At 52.3% G+C, this 21234-nt stretch overlaps 2 protein-coding genes across 3 annotated transcripts; one reads left to right on the top strand and one right to left on the bottom strand.

The window, feature by feature from the left end:
• Positions 1-9493: 9493 nt before the first annotated feature.
• TLCD3B (TLC domain containing 3B) lies at positions 9494-17935 on the top strand (the record flags this gene model as incomplete). Of its 2 annotated transcripts, none has more annotated exons than XM_082669561.1 (5): positions 9494-9618; positions 13855-13938; positions 16575-16809; positions 17239-17334; positions 17648-17935. In XM_082669561.1, 5 exons carry the CDS (start codon positions 9494-9496, stop codon positions 17933-17935), a joined length of 828 nt encoding a protein of 275 aa, XP_082525687.1. The 2 variants fall into 2 exon arrangements, with proteins under 2 accessions (XP_082525687.1, XP_082525686.1); XM_082669560.1 differs by lacking the exon at positions 9494-9618 and adding an exon at positions 12878-13002.
• Positions 17936-19117: 1182 nt separating this feature from the next.
• On the bottom strand, positions 19118-19918 carry LOC309832260 (fertilization-influencing membrane protein; the record flags this gene model as incomplete). Its single annotated transcript, XM_082669882.1, has 3 exons — positions 19118-19209; positions 19327-19485; positions 19798-19918. 3 exons carry the CDS (start codon positions 19916-19918, stop codon positions 19118-19120), a joined length of 372 nt encoding a protein of 123 aa, XP_082526008.1.
• Between the last annotated feature and the right edge of the window lie 1316 nt (positions 19919-21234).

The raw sequence follows: 21234 nt of genomic DNA, 5'->3' as shown, positions 1-21234 counted from the left end.
CAGAGACTAAGGCAGACAAATTTCCTGCCCTCGTGTTGCTTATATTCCACTGGGGGAAGAGGATCAGATAATATGTATACAGATAAGATCGTTTTGTGCCCCATCAACTCATTCAAGTTTCCACCGTAGGATCTGTTCAAGGTTCCTGAACCAGTGCATAGGGTTTCACAACTGCTGTTCCCTCTGCGTAGAACACCCTTCCCCTATCTCTCCCCACTGCCTCCACCCCAACCAACACCTTCCTCGTCCTTTGAGCCACTGCTCAGTTTTGCTCAGTTACCTGCCTGCCTTAGGCAGAGGTGACTGCTTTGGCCATCATATACGTACAGCTGCTCTAGCACTTCTCACAAGGTAGTTAAATTCTCCATTTCACTGCCTGGCTCCTCAATTAGACCACAAGTGCCTGCGTCTAAATCGTCTCCATATCCCAAGCCCTAGCAATTAGCCTGGCCTTGAGGGGGCCTCCACTAAGTACTTACTGATTCTGTGAATGAATAGAATCCAACCAATGCAGTAATGTTATCTAGATCCCCTGGTTCCCTTGGCTCTTAAGGCACTCCTACCTCCCACTTTCATTCCTGACCTGTGTGGTTCTCCACACCCACGCTTGTACACAAGATCGCGCACACGCGCGCGCACACGCACACTCAGGTAAGCACACCTCCCCCACAGAGGCCTCAGACTTCATCCATGATTTCTGCATTCTGGCATGTTCCCCTGAAAGCAGCACTGTACACCTGCTTCTGTCCACATTCTCCACCCCAGTGTACCTCGCCACAGCTGCTGCCCCAGGGATTTTCTGCACCATGAGGCAGCCACAGAAATTGCCAAGGTCTGTGTTCCTGGTTCCCAAATCTCTCCTCTCCCCTTCAGCCACACTGAGAGGGTCCCAGGCACCTTCTCTGCCACCCCAGCCCTCTCAGAGGGGGATTCAAGCCCAGAAAACAGGACTCTAGCTGTCCCCAGTGACACCTCTGTTGAGTCGAAGTCTGGGTCAGACTGCGTGCTTAGGGCTGTCCTGTTGTCTGCCCCTATCTTCGCAGAATGCTGAGACCCAAGATGAAACCAGTTCCCACCTCAGCCCCAGGAAAGGCTTCAAGTGACACATGGCCCCTCCCTCTCTTCAGCTCCTGCCAACGGAGAGACATCAGCCTTGGCAAGACCTCTGGACACGTCCAGGGCCTGCAGTGGCCAGACTCACCACGGGTGGTATTCTGTTCCTGCCACGGGTGCATACATTATGCAGGAGGGTGGACAGGGCACCAGGTCTGCTCACTGCAAGGCAAGCCAGTAGGAGGGGTGATGTATGCGCCCCACTTTGCCAGGGCCCCACTTCTACCCACATCACACCAATTGTTGGAGGCAGGGAGAAACTGACTTCACAATAGCTGAATAGCCATAAGATCTCCCTTTTTCTAAAGTTCAAAGCCGGCGATGTTAGATATTCTCACCTGTAGTTTTACACTGCCCCTGGGAAAGAGAGTAACAGATGATGTCCTAATCGTCATGGGGTGGGTGGGAGGCCTGAGACGCAGAGAAAACCAAGAAGATGAAAGACACCTCTGCAGACCTGGGCTTGCATATGGGAAGGCAACCTGGCAGTTCTGATTTTGATCTGATACTTTCAACCCCCTCCTATGGACATCAGATAATATTGCCTCCCAGAGACAATGAGGGGTTCACCAGCCTCCTTATTATGAAAATGAAAGGCCTAGGCTTAGATAATTACTTCTTATCCCCGGGGGAGTAAGAAGCTGAGCTGAGCTGAGCATCAGCAGAAGCCTCTTCACAGACTTTATCTTTTTTTTTTTAAAACATCTTTATTGGAGTATAATTGCTCTACAATGTTGTGTTAGCTTTTGCTTTATAACAAAGTGAATCAGCTATACATATACATGTATCCCCATATCTCCTCCCACTTGTGTCTCCCTCTCACCCTCCCTATCCCACCCCTCTAGGTGGACACAAAGCACCGAGCTGATCTCCCTGTGCCATGCAGCTGCTTCCCACTAGCTATCTATTTTACATTTGGTAGTGTATATATGTCCATGCCACTCTCTCACTTCATCCCAGCTTCTCCTTCCCCCTCCCTGTGTCCTCAAGTCCATTCTCTACATCTGCATCTTTATTCCTGTCCTGCCCCTAGGTTCGTCAGAACTTTTTTTTTTTTTTTTTGGATTCCATATATATGTGTTAGCATACGGTATTTGTTTTTCTCTTTCTGACTTACTTCACTCTGTATGACAGACTCTAGGTCCATCTACTTCACTGCAAATAACTCAATTTCATTTCCTTTTATGACTGAGTAATAGTCCGTTGTATATATGTGCCACATCTTCTTTATCCATTCATCTGTCGATGGACACTTAGGTTGCTTCCTTGTCCTGGCTATTGTAAATAGTGTTACAATGAGCATTGTGGTACATGACTCTTTTTGAATTATGGTTTTCTCAGGGTACATGCCCAGTAGTGGGATTGCTGGGTCGTATGGTAGTTCTATTTTTAGTTTTTTAAGGAACCTCCGTACTATTCTCCATAGTGGTTGTATCAATTTACATTCCCACCAACAGGGCAAGAGGGTTCCCTTTTCTCCACACCCTCTCCAGCATTTATGGCTTGTAGATTTTTTGATATGGCCATTCTGACCAGTGTGAGGTGATAGCTCATTGTAGTTTTGATTTGCATTTCTCTAATGATTAGTGATGTTGAGCATCCTTTCATGTGTTTGTTGGCAATCTGTATATCTTCTTTGGAGAAATGTCTATTTAGGTCTTCTGCCCATTTTTGGATTGGCTAATTTGTTTTTTTGATATTGAGCTGCATGAGCTGCTTGTATATTTTGGAGATTAATCCTTTGTCAGTTGCTTCATTTGCAAATATTTTCTCCCATTCTGAGGGTTGTCTTTTCGTCTTATGGTTTCCTTTGCTGTGCAAAAGCTTTTAAGTTTCATTAGGTCCCATTTATTTTTGCTTTTATTTCCATTTCTCTAGGAAGTGGGTCAAAAAAGGGCCTTGCTGTGATTTATGTCATAGAGTGTTCTTCCTATGTTTTCCTCTAAGGGTTTTATAGTGTCTGGCCTTACATTTAGGTCTTTAATCCATTTTGAGTTTATTTGTGTGTATGGTGTTAGGGAGTGTTCTAGTTTCCTTCTTTTACATGTAGCTGTCCTGTTTTCCCAGCACCACTTATTGAAAAGGCTGTCTTTTCTCTATTGTATATTCTTGCCTCCTTATCAAAGATAAGGTGACCATATGTGCATGGCTTTATCTCTGGTCTTTCTATCTTGTTCCATTGATCTATATTTCTGTTTTTGTGCCAGTGCCATACTGTCTTGATTACTGTAGCTTTGTAGTATAGTCTGAAGTCAGGGAGCCTGATTCCCGGCTCCGTTTTTCTTTCTCAAGATTGCTTTGGCTATTTGGGGTCTTTTGTGTTTCCATACAAATTGTGAATTTTTTTGTTCTAGCTCTGTGAAAAATGCCATTGGTAGTTTGATAAGGATTGCATTGAATCTGTAGATTGCTTTGGGTAGTATAGTCATTTTCACAATGTTGACTCTTCCAATCCAAGAACATGGTATATCTCTCCATTTGTTTGTATCATCTTTAATTTCTTTCATCAGTGCACAGACTTTATCTTATTTCATCCTAACAGTAGACCTCAGTGGCAGAAGCCATCATTTTCACTTTACAGATAGAAATGAATTAGGACCTAGTTGAGAAGGAATTTTAGAACCAGGCAAGATCTAGGTTTGAATTCTAGTTCTGCCACCATGTGTCTGTGTGACCTTGGGCAAGTCAGTTGACCTCCCTGACCCTCAGTCTTCACCTGGAAAGTAGGGATTACATAAGAGACTGGCAGGGCTCGTTGTGATGATTAGAGGAAATGTATGCAGAGCTGCTGGCACAGAACGGGGGTCATTAAAAAATAGAACAACGTGGGACGTCCCTGGTGGTCCAGTGGCTGACTCCACTCTCCCAATGCAGGGGGTCCGGGTTTGATCCCTGGTCAGGGAACTAGATGCCATATGCCACAACTAAGAGTTTGCATACTGCAGCTAAAGATCCTGCATGCTGCAGCTAAAGAGCCCACATGCCACAATGAAGATCCCATGAGCTGCAACTAAGACCCAGTGCAGACAAATAAATAAATAAATATTTAAAAAAAATAAAAAATAGAACAACAAGAACTATTAATGACTGTCACAATGAATACTTACAATGTGCCACATAGGAACTGTGTTCACATACATCTCATTCAGTCATCCCACAGTCCTATGTAGAGGTACTGCTCTTGTCCCTATTTTATAGATAAGTAGCCTGAGGCTCAGAGGAGTTAAATCACTAGCACAAATTCTTCTGGCTAATGAGTAACGGAACTAAGATTTAAGTCCAGGCAATGGGACTTTGTGTGTATTCAGCTGAGGCTCAGAGAGGTTCTGACACTTGATCAAGGTCACACAGACAACGTATGGGAGAAAAAGGGTCTGGACGCTTAGTTTTCTCACTCCAACTCACCTGTTGTGCCCCCTCGGCGGCCTTTTCTATTGTAGAGATGAAGGGTGCGACTGAACTTGCCTGGAACCTAACACTAAATAATAAATGATCTGGCGCACTGTCCAGGACACACCCCAGAGCACGGGGAGGGGGAATTGGACCCTTCCCTGGGTATCATGTGGGAAACAGGCCACTTCTGGCTGTTTATCGTTTACTTATTCACAGGCTTCGATGATATCACACCTGCACACCTCCGCAGGGCCGCGGCGGCTCGGCACACAGGTAAAGAGGATGCGCAAGATAGCATTTGGACCTAACGGAGGCTGAAGGAGCAGGAAACGGTAAACTCCAGGCCCGGGGTGAATTGTGTGACAGGTCTGTGAGGTCCACTTGGGGGTGAGAGACCCACCTGGGAAGCCAGGCTGGAGCGGGAAAGCGGCGGCCGAAGTCGTGGGAGCTTGGACGGGCACTGGGGCAGCGCCACCCCACGCTGCCCGTCTCCACGCGGGCGCTGCCTGCTGCCTTCCAGAGGCGCGTGTAGCCAGGGGCTGCACTCACACGCCAGAACTGGCTGGCATCTCCCTTCCTCCGCGGGATGTTCAGACCCTCCTGGAACGCCCAGACAAGGGACCACGGTGTGTGGAATGCATCCCATTTTGGGTTTATTTCAGGTGGTACAGCCATTAAGCAAGAAAGCGCTGCGCCCGCGCGCCCCTGGGCGCGCGCGCGCACACACACACACACACACCTCTGAAAGCCATTCTCTTTCCAATTCCCTTTCAACGCTTCTGATTATTCCAGGACAAAGTCTCATTGCGCTGCCAGAAGCCCTTTGACACCTCTCTATCCATGCTTCTCTTGTCTTTAACAAAGAGAGAGAGGGCGGCCTCCAGCTCAGAATTCTGAGCACGTGCTAATATCTAGTGAGAATGTAAGAACAAGTGTTTTTTTCATTTTATTTTTTGTTACCTTCTATTTACAACAAATAATACTGGTTTTCTATTTTCTGTTTACTGATAAAAAGTTTCCTTTTAACGTACATGGTTAAAAGCAGGTACTCTGGAACTCATATTATTAGGTTCAAATCCCAGCTCTGCTACTTACTACCCGTATGACCTTGGGCAAGTCACACAACCTCTCTGTGCCTCAATTCCCTCAACCGGAAAGAGAAAGTAATAATAGCATCTCCCTCTTGGGTTATTGTGAGGCTTACATTAATTAATGTATGTGAAAAGGGTAGACTGGTGCCTGACACCTAGTATATGCTGTAAAAATGTCTCCTATTATTAGCTCAAATAGGGGGGAAAAAACCCCTGAGGTTTAGAGAACACTTCTTTGGACCAATTCCGCCATTTTCCATGTGAGGGAACGAAACTTTGGAGAAGATAATTAAGCAGCTGAGCTAGGATCTGGTAGGTCTCTGGATTCCCAATCCATTTACCAGCCATTTCAATCTTCAGAATTAATATAACCTCTCAGCCTCAGCTTATTCATTGCAGAATGGGACTAATACTATTTCATTGGATGTTGGGATGCTGTGTGTAAAGGTGGCTCAGAAAACGAGTTGGTATGGATGTCTCCGGTGCGTTCTCAACAGGGGAAATAGCACCCCCCACCCCCCAAGAGGGCAGAAATTGGTTCTCGGCGGGTGAAAAATATCTTTTAGATATACAAAGCACAGACATATAGTATATAAGTTCATGAGAAATGGTGATTAGGAAACAAAATGTCTAAAAAAGGCTTGGGGAGCAATAGTTAAAAAGAAGTTGAGAGTTGAGAAATACTGCTCTTAACCAAGATTTTTCCAACTTGGGTTGTTACTCATAAGTGGATTATGAAATCGGCTTAATGGGTCATGATAAGCATTTGGGGAGGAAAAATGATAAAGGGGAACAATGATATAGTACGGCGTGAATCAGGATCAGAAAGTATCCTGAGAAAGTTTCAGTTCAGTTTGACATGTGCCTGCCGGTGCTGAGTCATGAAATAAAAGTCTCTCTTGAGGCTCACTGTAAAAAAAATGGTGCAAGCCATTCCTCTAAACCACAATTTTCCTTTTCTCCCCTCATTATTTATCTCTCAGACAAGCCCATGCAGCCTCGAACTATTTTACTCTGAACAGGAAGAACCTGATAAGGAAATAAAGAAATGTAGAAGACAGTGTCCAGATTCCAGTAAAACTAGGGCCTGACCTTTACCAGCTCATGGCCAAGGACTCTTCCCTTCCTCATTCTCTGTTCCAGGGTAAGCCACAGCTACGGAGGAAAATGACTGGCCCTCAGCACCAGAGGGACCTCCCCTCTTAGATTCCTCCCTCTTCCTCCCTCTTCCTCCCCTCCTCTGCTCCCGATGTGAAAGGCAGCAGTCATGTTGACGGAGTCTGAGTCCTAGCTCTGCCATTTACTCTGCAATCCCAGGACAAGTCATTTAATTTCTCTGATCCTCAGTCTTCTCAGCTATAAATGAGGAACTTATTTGTAAGTTTGTTGTGGTGCTTAAATGAGAGAAGGTAGAGAAAGTATATTAGTATTTTAGTGCCTTATATACTGCAGGTGCTCATGATAATAGCAGCTAACAGGCCCTGAACGCTGTGTGAAGAAGTTTATCCATGTTATCTCTATTTCATCCTCTAAATGAGCTTACACAGGAGTAGAGAAGGTAACAGGGCAGACTCCAGTCAGGCTGCCTAGTTTCAAACCTCAGTTCAGTATCTTTTCACATGTTTAAGGGCTGCCTATAGTTCTTTCTTTCTGACTGCATTGTCTGCCTTTTAAAAAGGTGCTTTCCTCATAACCCCACATAAAGTCTTCGGCTTACATCACATTGGCCAGAACTCTAACTACCAGGGAGGCTGGGAAATATAGTTTTTTAAGTAGGCACATTTCAGTCTCCACCAAAATAAAGAAGGTGATAAGGATGATACCGGTTAGGCAACCAGAGTCCTCATCTTCAACAGTCTTATCTCGCTCTTGATTTAACCTTGAATTTAATTTTCAAAGGCCTATCCAGAGGGGAGAAAATGGAGGAAACAAGTAAAACAGTTAACAGAGATAAGCTCTGAAAATGTCACTGACGTGTCTAAATTGTAGTCAATAATGTTTTGTTTCTTTTTTTTTCTTAACCATTCAGTTTCTTTAGGAAATGAGTTTACGAGTTTTCTATATCTGTTTAATATTAGAGAGACCAATACAGTCAGAAAATAGGGTTGAAAAAAAATCCCACCTCATTAACTCCCTGACTGTGTAACCTTGGACAAGGTACCAAACCTCTCCGTGCCTCTGTTTTCTCATCTGTAAAATGGGTACAATAATAATCCCCATTAACAAAGTTGTTGTGAGGAAATGACTTGATATTTTTAAGCACTCGTATCAGTGTCTGGCCCATAGTAAATGCTATATAGTTAGCATTTAATGAGCTGGCATTATTATTATCCCAACTTCACAGATGAAAGAATTGAGGCCCACAGAGACTGGCCAACTATCGCTCAGGGAATGGAAGAGCCTAAGATGGTTTAGCATTTTAAAAATTCCAGGGCATCCCCTAGCGGTCCAGTGGTTAAGACTCCGCACTTCCACACATTAGAAGAGTACGCCTTGAGGATGCGTACCTGTGTAAATGCCCACGATCCATATAAGGGCATTCCCAACCCCTCAGAAGGCTCCCTGGGGTGTCCTCTCCGTCAATACCTCCCCCAAGTTAAATGCTGTTCCGATTTTTCACAGGAGATATTTTGCCTGTTTTGAACGTCGTCCAAATGGAGCCATACAGTATGTTTCTTTTATTATCCGTGGAGTCTGAATTTGAAGTCCAGATGGTCCCACCCTAGGAACTGCCATCTTAACTATTACCCTGTACTGCCTTTTAAAGCAATGACTGCTTAGGCTGCTCTCATTTCCCCCACCTCCTCATCCGGTCCCCTCTTTCAGCTCCACCCCTGAATCCTAGCTGTGCTTCAAGCCATCAACGAAAGCTAATTAGTCAATTCTGTGTTAGAAGGTTACCCCCCCAATGCCCCCCCCGCCCCCCACCCCAGCAGGCACTCTCCAGAAAGCATATGATAGAGCACATGTTGTCAAGAAGTGGGCCAATGGGAAGACGGCATATTCCAAACCGTCCACCATTCCACCAATAGGAAGGTGATGTTCCTGCCCCCTCCAACTGCCTCTGTAGAGCTGCCTCCGCCTCATGCCCTTGCAGTTTGACGCTTTCCTTGTATCCTGAGAAGGTCCCCTCAAAGCTGCTTAAGGGGTGCAGGATGGCAGGCCCTGACTCCCTACATCTCTCCTGGGCTTTCCTCACACCTCCCCTCCCTGGAGTGGATGGGAGGGGAGGCTTTTCCAGACAAAAATAACATATATGTAAATATATATGTTTTCAAAGGTTTTCCCATGTTTTGTTTCTTTAATGGGATAATGCCTTGAGTTTTCTTTTTCTTTTTAAAGAAATATTATTTTTAAAATTTCAGTTATCTTTACAATTTGAACACCCCTCCTTCCTTTTTTTCTGAGTTCTGGGCACTGATGAGAACCACCAGCCTCCCTCTCTAGCCTCCACCTTGCCCCTCCGAGGTGAGGACCTAGGAGAGGGGAGAGGTGACACAAAGAGCTTGGGGTGGGGGGACAGAGGATGGGATGGGGTGAGTTAAGAAAGAGCAGGCACATACTTAAGAGCTGAAAGAGAAAGAGGGAATTTTAAGGTGTGAGATGGACTGGGAGGTGTAGGCCAGCTTCAGGAATTACAGAGGAAATGAATAAAAGTGTAGGAAATGGATTGATAACCAAAAATTAGGATGTCCAATTGCTCTGGATGAGGCATATTTAAAGTGCATTAAGGATCTCGAAGAGATTGGGGAAGAGCTACGCCTGATGGCTTTTGATAGTTATGAAAGATGGATCCCATAGGCCTTGAGTTTTTGGGGTGAAGGGAGGGTCTGAGGGACACTGTGTTGAGGTGTTCTCACAGCCATCTTTTCTCACCTTCTCTACCCCAGACAGGCATGACCCTGCTCTTTGTACTGGGCTGCATCTTCTTCCCGCTGAGCTTTGCTCTCCTCTGCTGGGGTCTGCAGAATCACTCCAACCTGCGGATGGAGAGACCAGAGGCCGTTCTGGTGGCATCCAAGTAAGAGGACAGGGTGAGGGCATCCTTCCTGGGGCCAGGGCTGGTGGAGTTGATCTCCTACTTTCAGGAAGAGCTAGTGATAAGAGCAGAAGCAGACTATGTGTGTATGTGAGCGTGGGTGGGTGGGAGATATAGAATCAAAAGACACTGGCTGTGGGATCTCTTGCAAGTCATTTAACCTCTCTGAACTTCAGAGCCCCCATGTAAACCCCATGGGTTTAATAAGAATACTCACCTTCCATTCTTCGTGGAGATGTTGTGTGAGGGTCAGGTGAATTCACGTCTGTAGAATAGGGGTAGGGAATTCCTTGGCAGTCCAGCGGTTAGGACTCCGTGCTCTCACTGCCAGGGGCCCGGGTTCAATCCCTGGTCGGAGAACTAAGATCCCACAAGCCATGTGGCCAAAATAAAATAAAATAAAATAGGGGTTGCAAACTCCCGCAAGTGACACAAGAGATGTTGGCTCTGTGGGGACTGTGTGAGCTGGAAGACTACTTTCTTGCCATCCAGTGGGGGCAGCAGCTGCTCGGCTCCAGCCAGACATCATGGAGTTAAGAGTGTGGGCCCAATGTTGTCTGACCTTCTGATTTTTTTCTTAAAAGAAGTTGAGCTTTTATGTGAAATCTAATTTTTAAACACTGACACATAACTTAGAATTTAAGAAAATACTATACTGGCAACACCATACTGGCCAAACGAAACATGTTTATGGACTGGCCTGGGCCCTTGTGCTGCAAATCTATGGCCTATTTGACAACGATTAGTAACATAACTGTGAACCTTAGGGAGGAGAGGGAGCCGGCAGAAGGCAGAACTTACTTGGGTGTCTGGAAGACAAAAAACCCATCTCTATCTGCTTTAATGCCCACTATCCAAAATGAAGCCACAGCTCCTTCACCAGGTCTGTGGCCCTCCCCACAGCTCAGCACCACCCTGCGGCCTTGCTCACCTTTGGCTCTGGAGCTATGCAAACATGGGTTTGAAAGCCAGCTTTGCCAATTCTCATAGCTAGGTTATCTTGGGCAGGTTTTCTGTCTATTTTTTTTTTTTGAATCTCTAAGCCTCAGGTTCCTGTCTATAAAACAAAGATACTACCATCTGGGAAGATTAAATAAGAATGAGATAAACCACCGCACCCCGTCCCCAGCACATAGTAAACACTCAGGAAGTTGGGTCCCTTTTCCCCTTAAGTGAAGCGCTGAGGTCAGGAAGCTAGGTCCACTATTGTCTCTAAAATTGTCCCTCACTCTTGCTGCCTAAGGCCAGGGTCTGTTCCCGCAGTACGACACTAGAGGGCAGCACAAAATTGCAAATCCCAGTCCTTTGGGGAGGTGATGGCATGGGCTTTGGACAGGCAAAGGCAAATCGTAGCGTTACTATTGAGGCGTATCTTAAGACAGGCTTGAAAACCAAAGTATGGTTTGGGTAGCAGGGCCCCACGTCATGCAGAAGTCTACAGGGCAGTTGGTTTCAGGACGAGAAGGCCAAATTCCAGGGAGGCAGCATGAAAGGGTGAGAAGCAGCTCAGAGGCCAGTGTGGTTCTGGTGGGGCTTCTGACCTGCAGTGGGACTCTGGTCAAGTCACTGGGCCTTGGTTTCCTTGCAGTGGAATGAGGGGCTTGAATCAGCCAATCCCCGGGGTCCTTTCCCACATGGAAACTGGGCTGTGAAGTTGCAGAGGAAGGGGAGCCAGGAGCATAATAAACCTGAAGAAAAAGAGAGTGACCAGGGCTTAGGGGAGGCCTGAAGGACACGGGCAGGGGCATCATCGGGCTTGAAGTGGGTTTTCAGAGAAGCAGCACTTCCCCACCCTCTTCAAACCCTGCCGCCTAGTATGAGTGGTCTCTCGCGTTTTCTGAATTATGTGACCTTGGGGAGGGTCACTGAAGGCCTCAGGACCATTTCTTGACCTGTAAAAAGGGGACACATGTCGTTACCTCAGTGCTGTTACAATAGTTAGAGGAGATCATAGGACAGTCTTGCGGCGGCGTTGGGACCAGAGGCACCTCATGTATATATACCTCAGAGTTTCCCTCCCTCCCATTGGGGTGAGGGACATGGGGGTCTCTGAGCCCAAAGGATACTGTGTTGAGGTGTTTTTATTCCCATCTGTTCCTTAAACTCATCCTTCAGAGACAGCAAGATGCACCAACTTCTCCCGCTCCCCCCCCCAGGGAATCCTCTTTCTCTCTGCCGGGGTGGGTGCCCCTAAGCTGGGACCCCAAGGCCGCTGAGGGACACATGTTGAGATGCCTCGGCAGAGGAGGAAATGGCAGGCATTTGCAAAGTACTGGTGGGAAACGGGGTCAGGCCCATCTGGGGGCCCAGGGCCTCCTCCCAGCTGGCCAAGGAGCCCCAGGCCACCTCCCTCCCCAAGAGGAGAGACGACCCTCCCCTGGCCCTCCCAGGCCGACCCTCCCAGGCAGGCCCCTGTGCCTGCCGCAGCGGCTGTCTCTTTAAGGGCCTCCCCCTCCCTCTTTCTCCGCTTCCCCCCACCTCTGTCGCAGCCGCCGCTGTGGTTCAGAGCTGCATGGGGAGATGCTGCTGCAGGTCCGGTTTCTTGGTGTCTGGTCGGTGCCATCATTTCCCTCCCCCTCCCCCGCCCTCCCCGAGCCGGCGACTTCCCGTCCCCCTCCCCCTCCCCACCGAGGGGGCAGGGGGCTGGGCACGAACTCTCCATAATGCCCCGTACAGCCTCCCGGCCGGGCCGCGGGGACTGTGGCGGCAGCGAGAGGCGGGAGAGCCGTGCTGACCGCTGACCACTTGCCCGGCTGCTCCTCTGTCTCCCCTCCCTCCCTTTCAGAGCTGGCACCACAGTCCCACCCCCCACCTCCCACCCCGCCTCCTCGGGCCCTCCCAGCCTCTCCACGTAAGCCCCCCCCCCACCTGCCTCTCTCCCTCCCCTCCCCCATCCGCATCCTCCTCGTCCTGTACCCCCTCCCTCTGTCCTCTCACCCGGTCCTCCCCTCCTCGGCTCTCTCCCAACCCTCTGGCTGGCTTTCTCCTGCTCCCTTTCTCGGGTCCTCCCTGTCCCCGGTCTCTCCCCATTTCCCCAGTCTCATCTAACTCCCTTTCTCGGGTCCTCTGGTCTGACTCGACAGCCCCATCCCGTCCCTGCCCTGTCCCCTTTGTGCCCCTTTCTCTTTCTCTCTCTCCTTCCCCGGCTTGGCGTCCCTTCTCCACCTCTAACTCCCTTCAGCTCGGCCTCCCTGTCCCTTCTCGGCCGCTCGCTCGGCTCCCTGCCCGAGGCCTGAGCACCATGCTGACCCCAATGGTGGCTGGAGGGGTGGTGTTCCCCGGACTCTTCCTGCTCTCCAAGAACACGCTCCAGCGGCTGCCCCAGCTGCGCTGGGGGGAGGCCGACGCGGTCATTGTCTCAGCCAGGTAAACTGCATCCCTTCCCCGCCGCCCCAGGCTCTATGGGGATGGAATGGACCCTTGGCCCGGTGGGGACTGGGGGCTCCTGAAGTGGTCGGTGGGCTCTACCTCCAAGCTTCCCTCTCTCCTCGCTGCCTTACTCGCTGTCCCGGGAGACCGCATCCAAGCCCAGCCATCTGGTCTACTAGTATTCAGACTGCTCTCCCTCCCTTTCCCATTCACCCTCCCACCCTCCAAAACAGGTCCGGCCTGTGACTAAAACATCCCTATAGGATATTAGAGAGCAAGGCAAGGGGCACAGAGCTGTGTATTATTCGGGGCATGTGTTTGGGGGAATGAGGGACAGAGGAGTGAACAGTGGAACTCTGCACACCCTGGAATCCGGGCCAGAGTTGGAGAGGGGAGCGTGGTGGCACGCAATGAGAGAGCGGGAAAGTGACCAGGGGGAATCAGAGGCAACCGAGGGGCCATGGGATAACTGGCACCATGACTGGGCAGCTGACGGTGCCAGAACAGGCCCGTGGGCTTCCCCCTGCCATCCTGTGCTGTGCCCCCCCACTTCCCTGGAAGGGACACCTTGTCATCAGCCACTCGTGCTCAGCAGCTTCTCACCTCACGATGACCTCCCTGGTGCCCTCCTGGAGGAAGGCAACTCAGTGTCCAGTGAGGAATGGGTGAACCGAGGAGTAGCAGCCGGGCCAGTCCAGGAGCCTGAGGTGGTGTGGCTGAGTCCCGGGCAAGGCAGCCTTGGGGAAAGATGGGCAGGGAGCACCCAAGAAGTGCAGAAACCGGTCAGTAAGGAGGAGGAACCGAGGGGCGCGTCTCCTGCCTCTACTGCTGCTCCCTCTTCCTCCCTAGGCTAGTGTCCTCTGTCCAAGCCGTCATGGCCTCCACAGCTGGCTACATCGTCTCCACCTCCTGCAAGCACATCATAGATGACCAGTAAGTGCCATGAGACCACCTTAGCCCCCGTTCCAGCAGCCTGTGTGTGTGTGTGACCCCTGAGTACCCCAGGTCATCTAGGGGGCTCCTTCAGTGGTCCCCAAGCCCTTAACTTGAGCCTGAGCAAGTCAACTGCAGTAGCTGCAACTCAACACCCAGGGATAAATTTATCCACATCCTGTCCTTAAAGGTCAGAACCAGGAGAGGGAGCGGGGAGCAAAAAGGATTCTCAAAGCAGCTCCTAGGCTTCCCGGCCTCTCGGATCATAGTAGGTTCTGAAGGTTGTTTCCTCCCGTACCTCCTCCCACCCTTTCACCCCTCGGACCCCATTTCCAATCAGCACCCAACTGGGGTGCTTCTCTACTCATGTCGGGCTCACCCCTCCCCTCCCCCCAGAATCCAGGTGTCCAGCCCCAGCTCTGTGCATGAGAGGGACAGATGACACAAACAAGGCCACCAGTGGTTAGGCAGTGGGGTGGGGAGTGGAGGGTGAAGAGGCCAAAATTTGGCACTGGGAGCTGCTGCAGTGCCTGGCGCTTGCCAAAACCCCAGGCCTGAGAGGCAGAGCAGGAGGAGGGAGGAGAGGGGCCCTGTCCGTGGTGCTGACGGGCAGCTCTAGTTGACCCACGGGCCGCCGCCGCAGAGTTGCCGGTGAGGGTGCTGATGACGCCCCACGCTTAACTTCTGGTCCTGTTCCCTCCTCTGGTGGCGCTGAGCCCCAGGGACATTGTCTGGATGCCCCAACCTAGAGACATTCCCTGTCTCCCTCGAGTTCCTTCATCTGTGGACTGAGGTCCATCCCTCCCTGGAAGGGCTGCTGCGAGGAGGAATTGACTTGTGTGTGTCTAACGCCTAGAGCAGTTCTGGCCACACAGAGTGGATGCTAAACTCTTTCTTCAGACCCCCACCCCGGGGACTTGGCTTCCTCTTGTCCTCTCCCCCCATTCCCACCCCTGGGTCCAAGATGAGCCTGGATCCCCACACATTCCCTTCTCTCGCCTTCTTACAGAGGTCACTTTTCAGTTCTTACATTTTCTCCCCCGCCCCACCCAGTCTGTTCTTGTCCCTCCCCGCTTAATCCTCAGGTGGGTGGGAAGGATCAGGGTTAATCCAGGGGCAACAGCTGTTCCTACCTCTGAGCACCTAATTGCTGAAGAGGGTGGGAATGGGTTTAACCCTGCACACTGGAGCCCAGGGCCTGGAGGTCCTGGAGCCCCACAAGCTAGTGGTGTCACCGTGTCTGCTGTGACTGACTCTCCAGGCCACTCTCTGCTCTAACTTCTCTTGGGCCAGTGGGACCCCTTTCCACCTTCCTGCCCTTCGTCTCTAACCTGGGCCACTGCCTCCTCTCCTCTCTCTCTCCCTCTTGGTCACACACTCCAGCATGGGTCTCTGCTTCTCTTTTCCTGAAATCATCCCTGCTAGAGTGGGCTGCCTGTCCCCTTCCAGGCCAGCCTTCCCCAGGGTTCACCTTCTGTTTCCATCTCACCCCTGGTCCTCAGCTGCCCTGCCCTCAGGTCTCACTCCACTTCTCCCTTCAGCAGCTGCTCTTATTTTGTCCTCATATTTGCGTCCCTTCTGGCTGACTTTGCTTTCATCCCTCCACCGAGCTGGGCGAGTTCCCCTGGGCCTGCCTCTTCGACCTCCCACCCCACCTCGGACCTGTCACAGGACTACAGATTCAAGAGAAGGTGCTTCAAGTGCTGACTCGAGAAGAAAAATGCAATGTTGCGTATTCATGCACTTTTCATTTTTGTTTACTCACTAAGTGCCTGGAACTTTCTCTGCTCTTGACTCCTTTTGCTCAGCGTTTTCTCCATAATGCTTGGCTGTACCTGAAAAAACAAGAGATGGGGCCACATTCAAGCAGAGCAAACACCGCTGACAGCACCACCAATTCCCCAGTGCGGCCTGTCTGGGACCCCTGTCTCGAATCTTCTAGGGGACAGCAGGGCTGAGAGGGAGAGCTGTGGAGCCAGACTTCTCATGTTGATCCCTTGGTCAGGTTACCTAGCCTCTCTCACCTGTAAAATGGGGTGACAACCATACCTACTTTTTATAGGCTTTCTGTGGGGAGTAAATACGTTTGTGCATGTAAAAGATTTAGAATATTAGAATAGTGCCCGCATGTAATAAGCAGTCAATTGATGTCAGCCAATATGCTCTCTCCCCACCACTCCCAGAATTACTCTTCTGCTGTAATTCGTCCTGATCTCAGCTGTTTCTCAGATCTGGTCTGGCTTGTTTTCTCACTCTATCTCGGCCCTCAGGTCTGTGGCTGTCTTCTGGTCTCTCTTCCTTTTTCTCCCACCATATTGCAGAGAGAGAGAGAGAGAGAGAGAGAAAGAGAGAGAGAGGGAGAATGTGAATGAATGAATATGAATCCTGGGTGGGTCCTCAGGTCAGTCGGTGTTTGAATCCCAGCCCTACTACTTACCAGCTGTGTGATAGTGTGACCTTGGGCAAGTTTTTCACCCTCTACCCTTGTAACTTGAGAGTCCACTTCCGTCTCAGCGTTGTTACGAATATCACCTGAGATCTGACTCCCGTGATGCGTCCAGCATGGACCCCGGCACCTGGCAACTGCCCTGCCCATCCCCTTTCCTCCTTGACCCCCCTTTCTCTCTGCCCGACAGACACTGGCTTTCCTCTGCCTACACGCAATTTGCGGTGCCCTACTTCATCTATGACATCTACGCCATGTTCCTCTGTCACTGGCACAAGCACCAGGTCAAGGGGCACGGAGGGGACGAAGCGGGGACCAGAGCCCCGGGCAGCACCTGGGCCGCGGCACGCGGCTACCTGCACAAGGAGTTCCTCATGGTCCTCCACCATGCTGTCATGGTGCTCGTGTGCTTCCCACTGTCCGTGGTGAGTGGGGCCGCTGAGAGCCAGGGCCCCGTGTCCTGCTCATGCCAGCACTGCAGGAGCCTAGGAAGCCCTGGGTCCAGGTCCCAGCAGCAGGGCAGGCCCAGGATGGAGGGCCCCATGGAGGGGTTAATGAGCTCCAGCCCAGCCCCAAACAGCAAGAGGGTGGATCGCACCCAGCTGTGGTGCTTTGGAGCTGTGGTTACACACCACTGCCTCTGAGACTCAGTTTCTCATCTGTAGTATCAGGAATACCATCTCACCTGCAGGATGGTTGGAGGGATACGGTGAGTTAGTGCTCCCAGCTCAGCTACTGTTCACCTGTGCTCAGACTTTCAGAGTGAAGCATCCCCAGAAGTGACGGGGGTGGGGGGGCAGGTGCTGCCCAGGAACCCAGGCTCAGGGCAGGCGGTTTCCTTCCTCTCCTCTCAGGTGTGGCGTCAAGGCAAGGGAGATTTCTTTCTAGGCTGCTTGCTGATGGCAGAGGTCAGCACCCCCTTCGTCTGCCTTGGCAAGATCCTCATCCAGGTGAGAGGGGCGCTGGGGGTTCTGAGCGTGACAGGAGGACCGGGGAAGGGCGGGCACTTTTAGGGACCGATTGGAGATGCTTTAAAGGACAGGTGAAGAGTCGGGGCTATAAGGCGGGGTATAGGGGAGGCGTCAGGGCGGAGGGGGGCGGGTGGAGGGGAGCGGGGCCTGGGGCCCCTAACCTGGCCCCTGTCCGAGGAAGGCGAGGCAGGGAGGTGGGCCGAGGGGGGAGGTGGCCCGGGGGCTGAGCCGGGGGCGTGGCCGGAGGCGCCCCGCCCCTCACCCCGCCCCTGTCTGCCCGCCCCGCCCGCAGTACAAGCAGCAGCACACGCTGCTGCACAAGGTGAACGGGGCCCTGATGCTGCTCAGCTTCCTCTGCTGCCGGGTGCTGCTCTTCCCCTACCTGTACTGGGCCTACGGGCGGCACGCGGGCCTGCCCCTGCTCGCCGTGCCGCTCGCCATCCCGGCCCACGTCAACCTGGGCGCCGCGCTGCTCCTAGCCCCGCAGCTCTACTGGTTCTTCCTCATCTGCCGCGGGGCCTGCCGCCTCTTCCGGCCCCGGGGCTCCCGGCCGCCCTCCCCCTGTCAGACCCAGGACTGAGGGTGGGGCCGGGGGCCGGGGGCCCTCCCCACCCCACCCCGACGCCGTGGGGACAGGGCTCTGGGGCTGCTGGGTGGGGGGAGGAGCCAGTGGCCTCTTGCCCTGACAGCCCCCGGGAACTGACAGATGGACTCCGAAGGGGTGGGGACATGTCCCCTCAGGGGCTGAGGGCTGGGACCAGGTGAGTTGGAAGGCAGGGAGAGGGGACCTCTCCCTACAGTGCCTGAACCGAGCGAGGGTCGACCCCCTCCTGCCTAGCCTCTGTCTCCATCACCTCCCCTGGGCCCTGGAGAAGCGAAGGAAGAGGAAGAAGACGCACCCCTTCCCAACCGCTTAGGGCTCAAGGCTGTGGGGAGCCTGAGGGGACCAGGACTCACAGAATTGTCGGGGAGGCCCTGCTGCCAAGGCCATGCCAGCCCCCCTGCTGCAAACTCCTCTCAACTCCCTGTCACCTGGGAGGGAGGGGACACCCTATCTAATGCCCGTGGGCTCGCTCAGGGCTGGCTGTCCCCACTGCTCCTCTCCAGGGGAGGCCAACCTGAGGAATCTTATTTATTTTATTAATTCGTCCAAATGCAAACTCGTTTGTGGGTGTCGGAGGAGGGAGGTGGTTGCTACCCCCCAGCCTTCCCAGTGCTGAGCAACCCCGGGGGCAGGTGGGGGGCCGCCTGGTCCCTTCCCCATTAGGCTGCACATCTTGCCCTCGGGCCCTGGCATGTCCCTGGTGCTACAGACCTCTCAAGGCTTCCTCCAGTCTGGGGTCGGGGGACCCTGGGAGGTGCTTTACAGACCGCTAATAAAGACGATCTGCGTGAACGCCACCAAGGCCCTCGTCACCCAGTTCTTTGGGGCTGGGAAGGGAGCAGGCGCCTGGGGATAGAAAGCACGATGACTGGTTGACCGCAGGACAGGGCAGGGCCCCCGGCCTGGGTCGCTGAGCAGTCAGGGAGAAAGAAGCAAGGACTTTTATTCATCAGCAGGAGAGGAGGGCGGGTATGGGCACTCAGGGCAGAGTCCAGGGCCCTCGTCCGTCCGGCTTTTTAGGCCCCTTTCTCACAGCTCCTATTGGGTGTGGAGATCAGAGGTGGGAGGTCACGCCACCACCGCCTCCCTGGGCTTTGGGTCCTTCAGCCTCTCCCAAGGAAGGTTGAGGTGGGCGGGGCTTGGGGAGGGGGACAGGCCTTACATGTGTGTGCAGAACTGGAAAAGCAGGAAGATGAAGGCCACCACCAGAGCGCCCACCAGGATGTGATGGAAGAGCATGGAGTCGGAACCTGCTAGACAGTGAGGTTGAGGCAGGGGCCCTGGACTCACCTCCAACCGAAGGGCCAAGGGCAGCTGTCCTCCAGGCCCCGTCAAGGAGGGCAGCCCCTTCTCAAGCTGGGTCATACCTGAGTTAACAAAGATGACAGGTCTCTCTCCAATGAACTGGGCCAGGGCCAGGAGCCTGGCTTGGTCCGAGTCTGGGTAATCAAAGAAGTCAGGTCTGTCTAGGAAGAGTGGAGACTCCGCTCCCCGGGCCAAGGCCTTGGCATTCTCCAGGATGGGTGCTGGGGACCCAGAGCAAAGTCTATGAAAGAGCCAAACAGACCCGTGCCCCCCACCCAAGAGGCTGAGGCAGACCCAGGGCCTGGCCAGGCCACAGAGCCCTAGTACAGCTGTGGAGGGCCTTGATTTTGTTCCAGGAACTTCTTGAGGGTCAGCTGAGCTCTCCATGAGAGGACCCACGCCAAACAGGGAGGATGGGAGAGAAGCATGGAGAGCAAAGAGAAAAGCCCAGGCTTGGCCTCCCAGCCTCTCAGGGGCAGGAACCCCACACCCCAGCCTTCCTCCTTCCCACTGTTCCCAGGACAGCTTCCCACCTGATTCTACGGTCCCCAGCCCAGCCAGCCACATCCACACCTGCGCCCACTGCCACGGCCTCATCACCCTTCCACTCCAGTGATGCGGTGAGGGCTCTGTGATGTCACCGCCCAGAGCCATTCTGATCACACACTCTAGGGTGAGGGGAGAGAGAAAGTGCTAGGATCTGGAATCCTTCCCCCCAAGCCTCCGAATCCAAAGGGAAGGGATTGGGACCCACAGAGCCTTTGGGCTGATGCTGATGATAGAACAATAACAGTGGAAGCCCCAGGATTTACAGATAGGGGGACTTGGTTGGGCAATCTTGCTGAAAGCCGGGACTAAGGAAAGCTGCATTCGTATAGCAGGCATAGTGGATTTGCGGGGGGAGGGGGGACAGGCCTAAACATCTCCACTTACCCCTTGGATTGACCACAGATAGCATTTATTGAGCACTTGCTACTATGCCAATACTTTAAATGGACTGACTCATTTAACCATCATAAAATCCTATGAGGTAGGTACTGCTGCCCTCATCTTATAGAAGAGGGAGACAAGGCATAGATGGGCAAAGTGATGTGGGCAACACACACTTCCCAATGGCATGTATCCTCCTCCCTGAGCCTACCCCCTGCCTCGTGTCCTCAAATGCAGGGGCACAGGGGTCTCCCCCATGCCCAAACTCTGTCTCGTAGTGCTCAGCTGAGGACAACCCTGGGGTTAGCAACCTAGACAAATAACAGGCATTTCCACTAGGTGGCAGCAGTGTCTATGCCTGCCTGCTTGTTTGCCTGTTCTTGCCCAAGGAAGGCACAGCTCCCAGGCTCCAGGCCCTCCCGCCTCATCCCATCAGGTTGTATCAGGTGCTGCAGGGAAAGGTATTGCAGGCATGGGGGTTGTCAGAGGAAGTCCCCCGGCCCATCTCGGGGCAGGTCTCTTGGTCATGCACAGAGCCTTCACAGGCTACCCCTCTCTGGGTGGGCTCCCCCAAGGGCCATCCCATTTACCCTTTCTAGTTTCTGCTTTTCCCTTATTTGTCACTTCCCAACAGCTACTTTCACTCCTCTTGCCCCCCCAACCAGTGGCTAAGAATTAGCTCCCTTCTGATTGGAAGGTGGGCCTGTCTGTCACACATGTGTCCCGCCCCACCCAAGCCCAAGGACACTTCAGGGTCTCCTTGGTTTTATTACACAGTTGCCTATTCAGCAGCCTCTGACAGTCCCAGTTCCATGACATGCCCCACACCAGGCATGTGTCTGTGGCGTGTATGAGGTCCTCTGTCCTACGGAAGGAGGCTCCTTCCTCCACTGGATTCGTACCCCTCATCTTTCCGATCCTCAGGGACTACCCAACCATTCTCCTCGCAGCAACCCTGGGAGGTACTTGTCAGGGTCAGCTTCTACTTCCTAAACAAGGAAAAGGCGCAAAAAGAAAAAAAGGGGGGGAAAGAGGAGACA

This window comes from Grampus griseus (assembly GCF_964374135.1).
Source record: "Grampus griseus genome assembly, chromosome: 14".
Lineage (NCBI taxonomy): Eukaryota > Metazoa > Chordata > Mammalia > Artiodactyla > Delphinidae > Grampus > Grampus griseus.
This window is presented reverse-complemented; position numbering and strand designations above follow the sequence as displayed.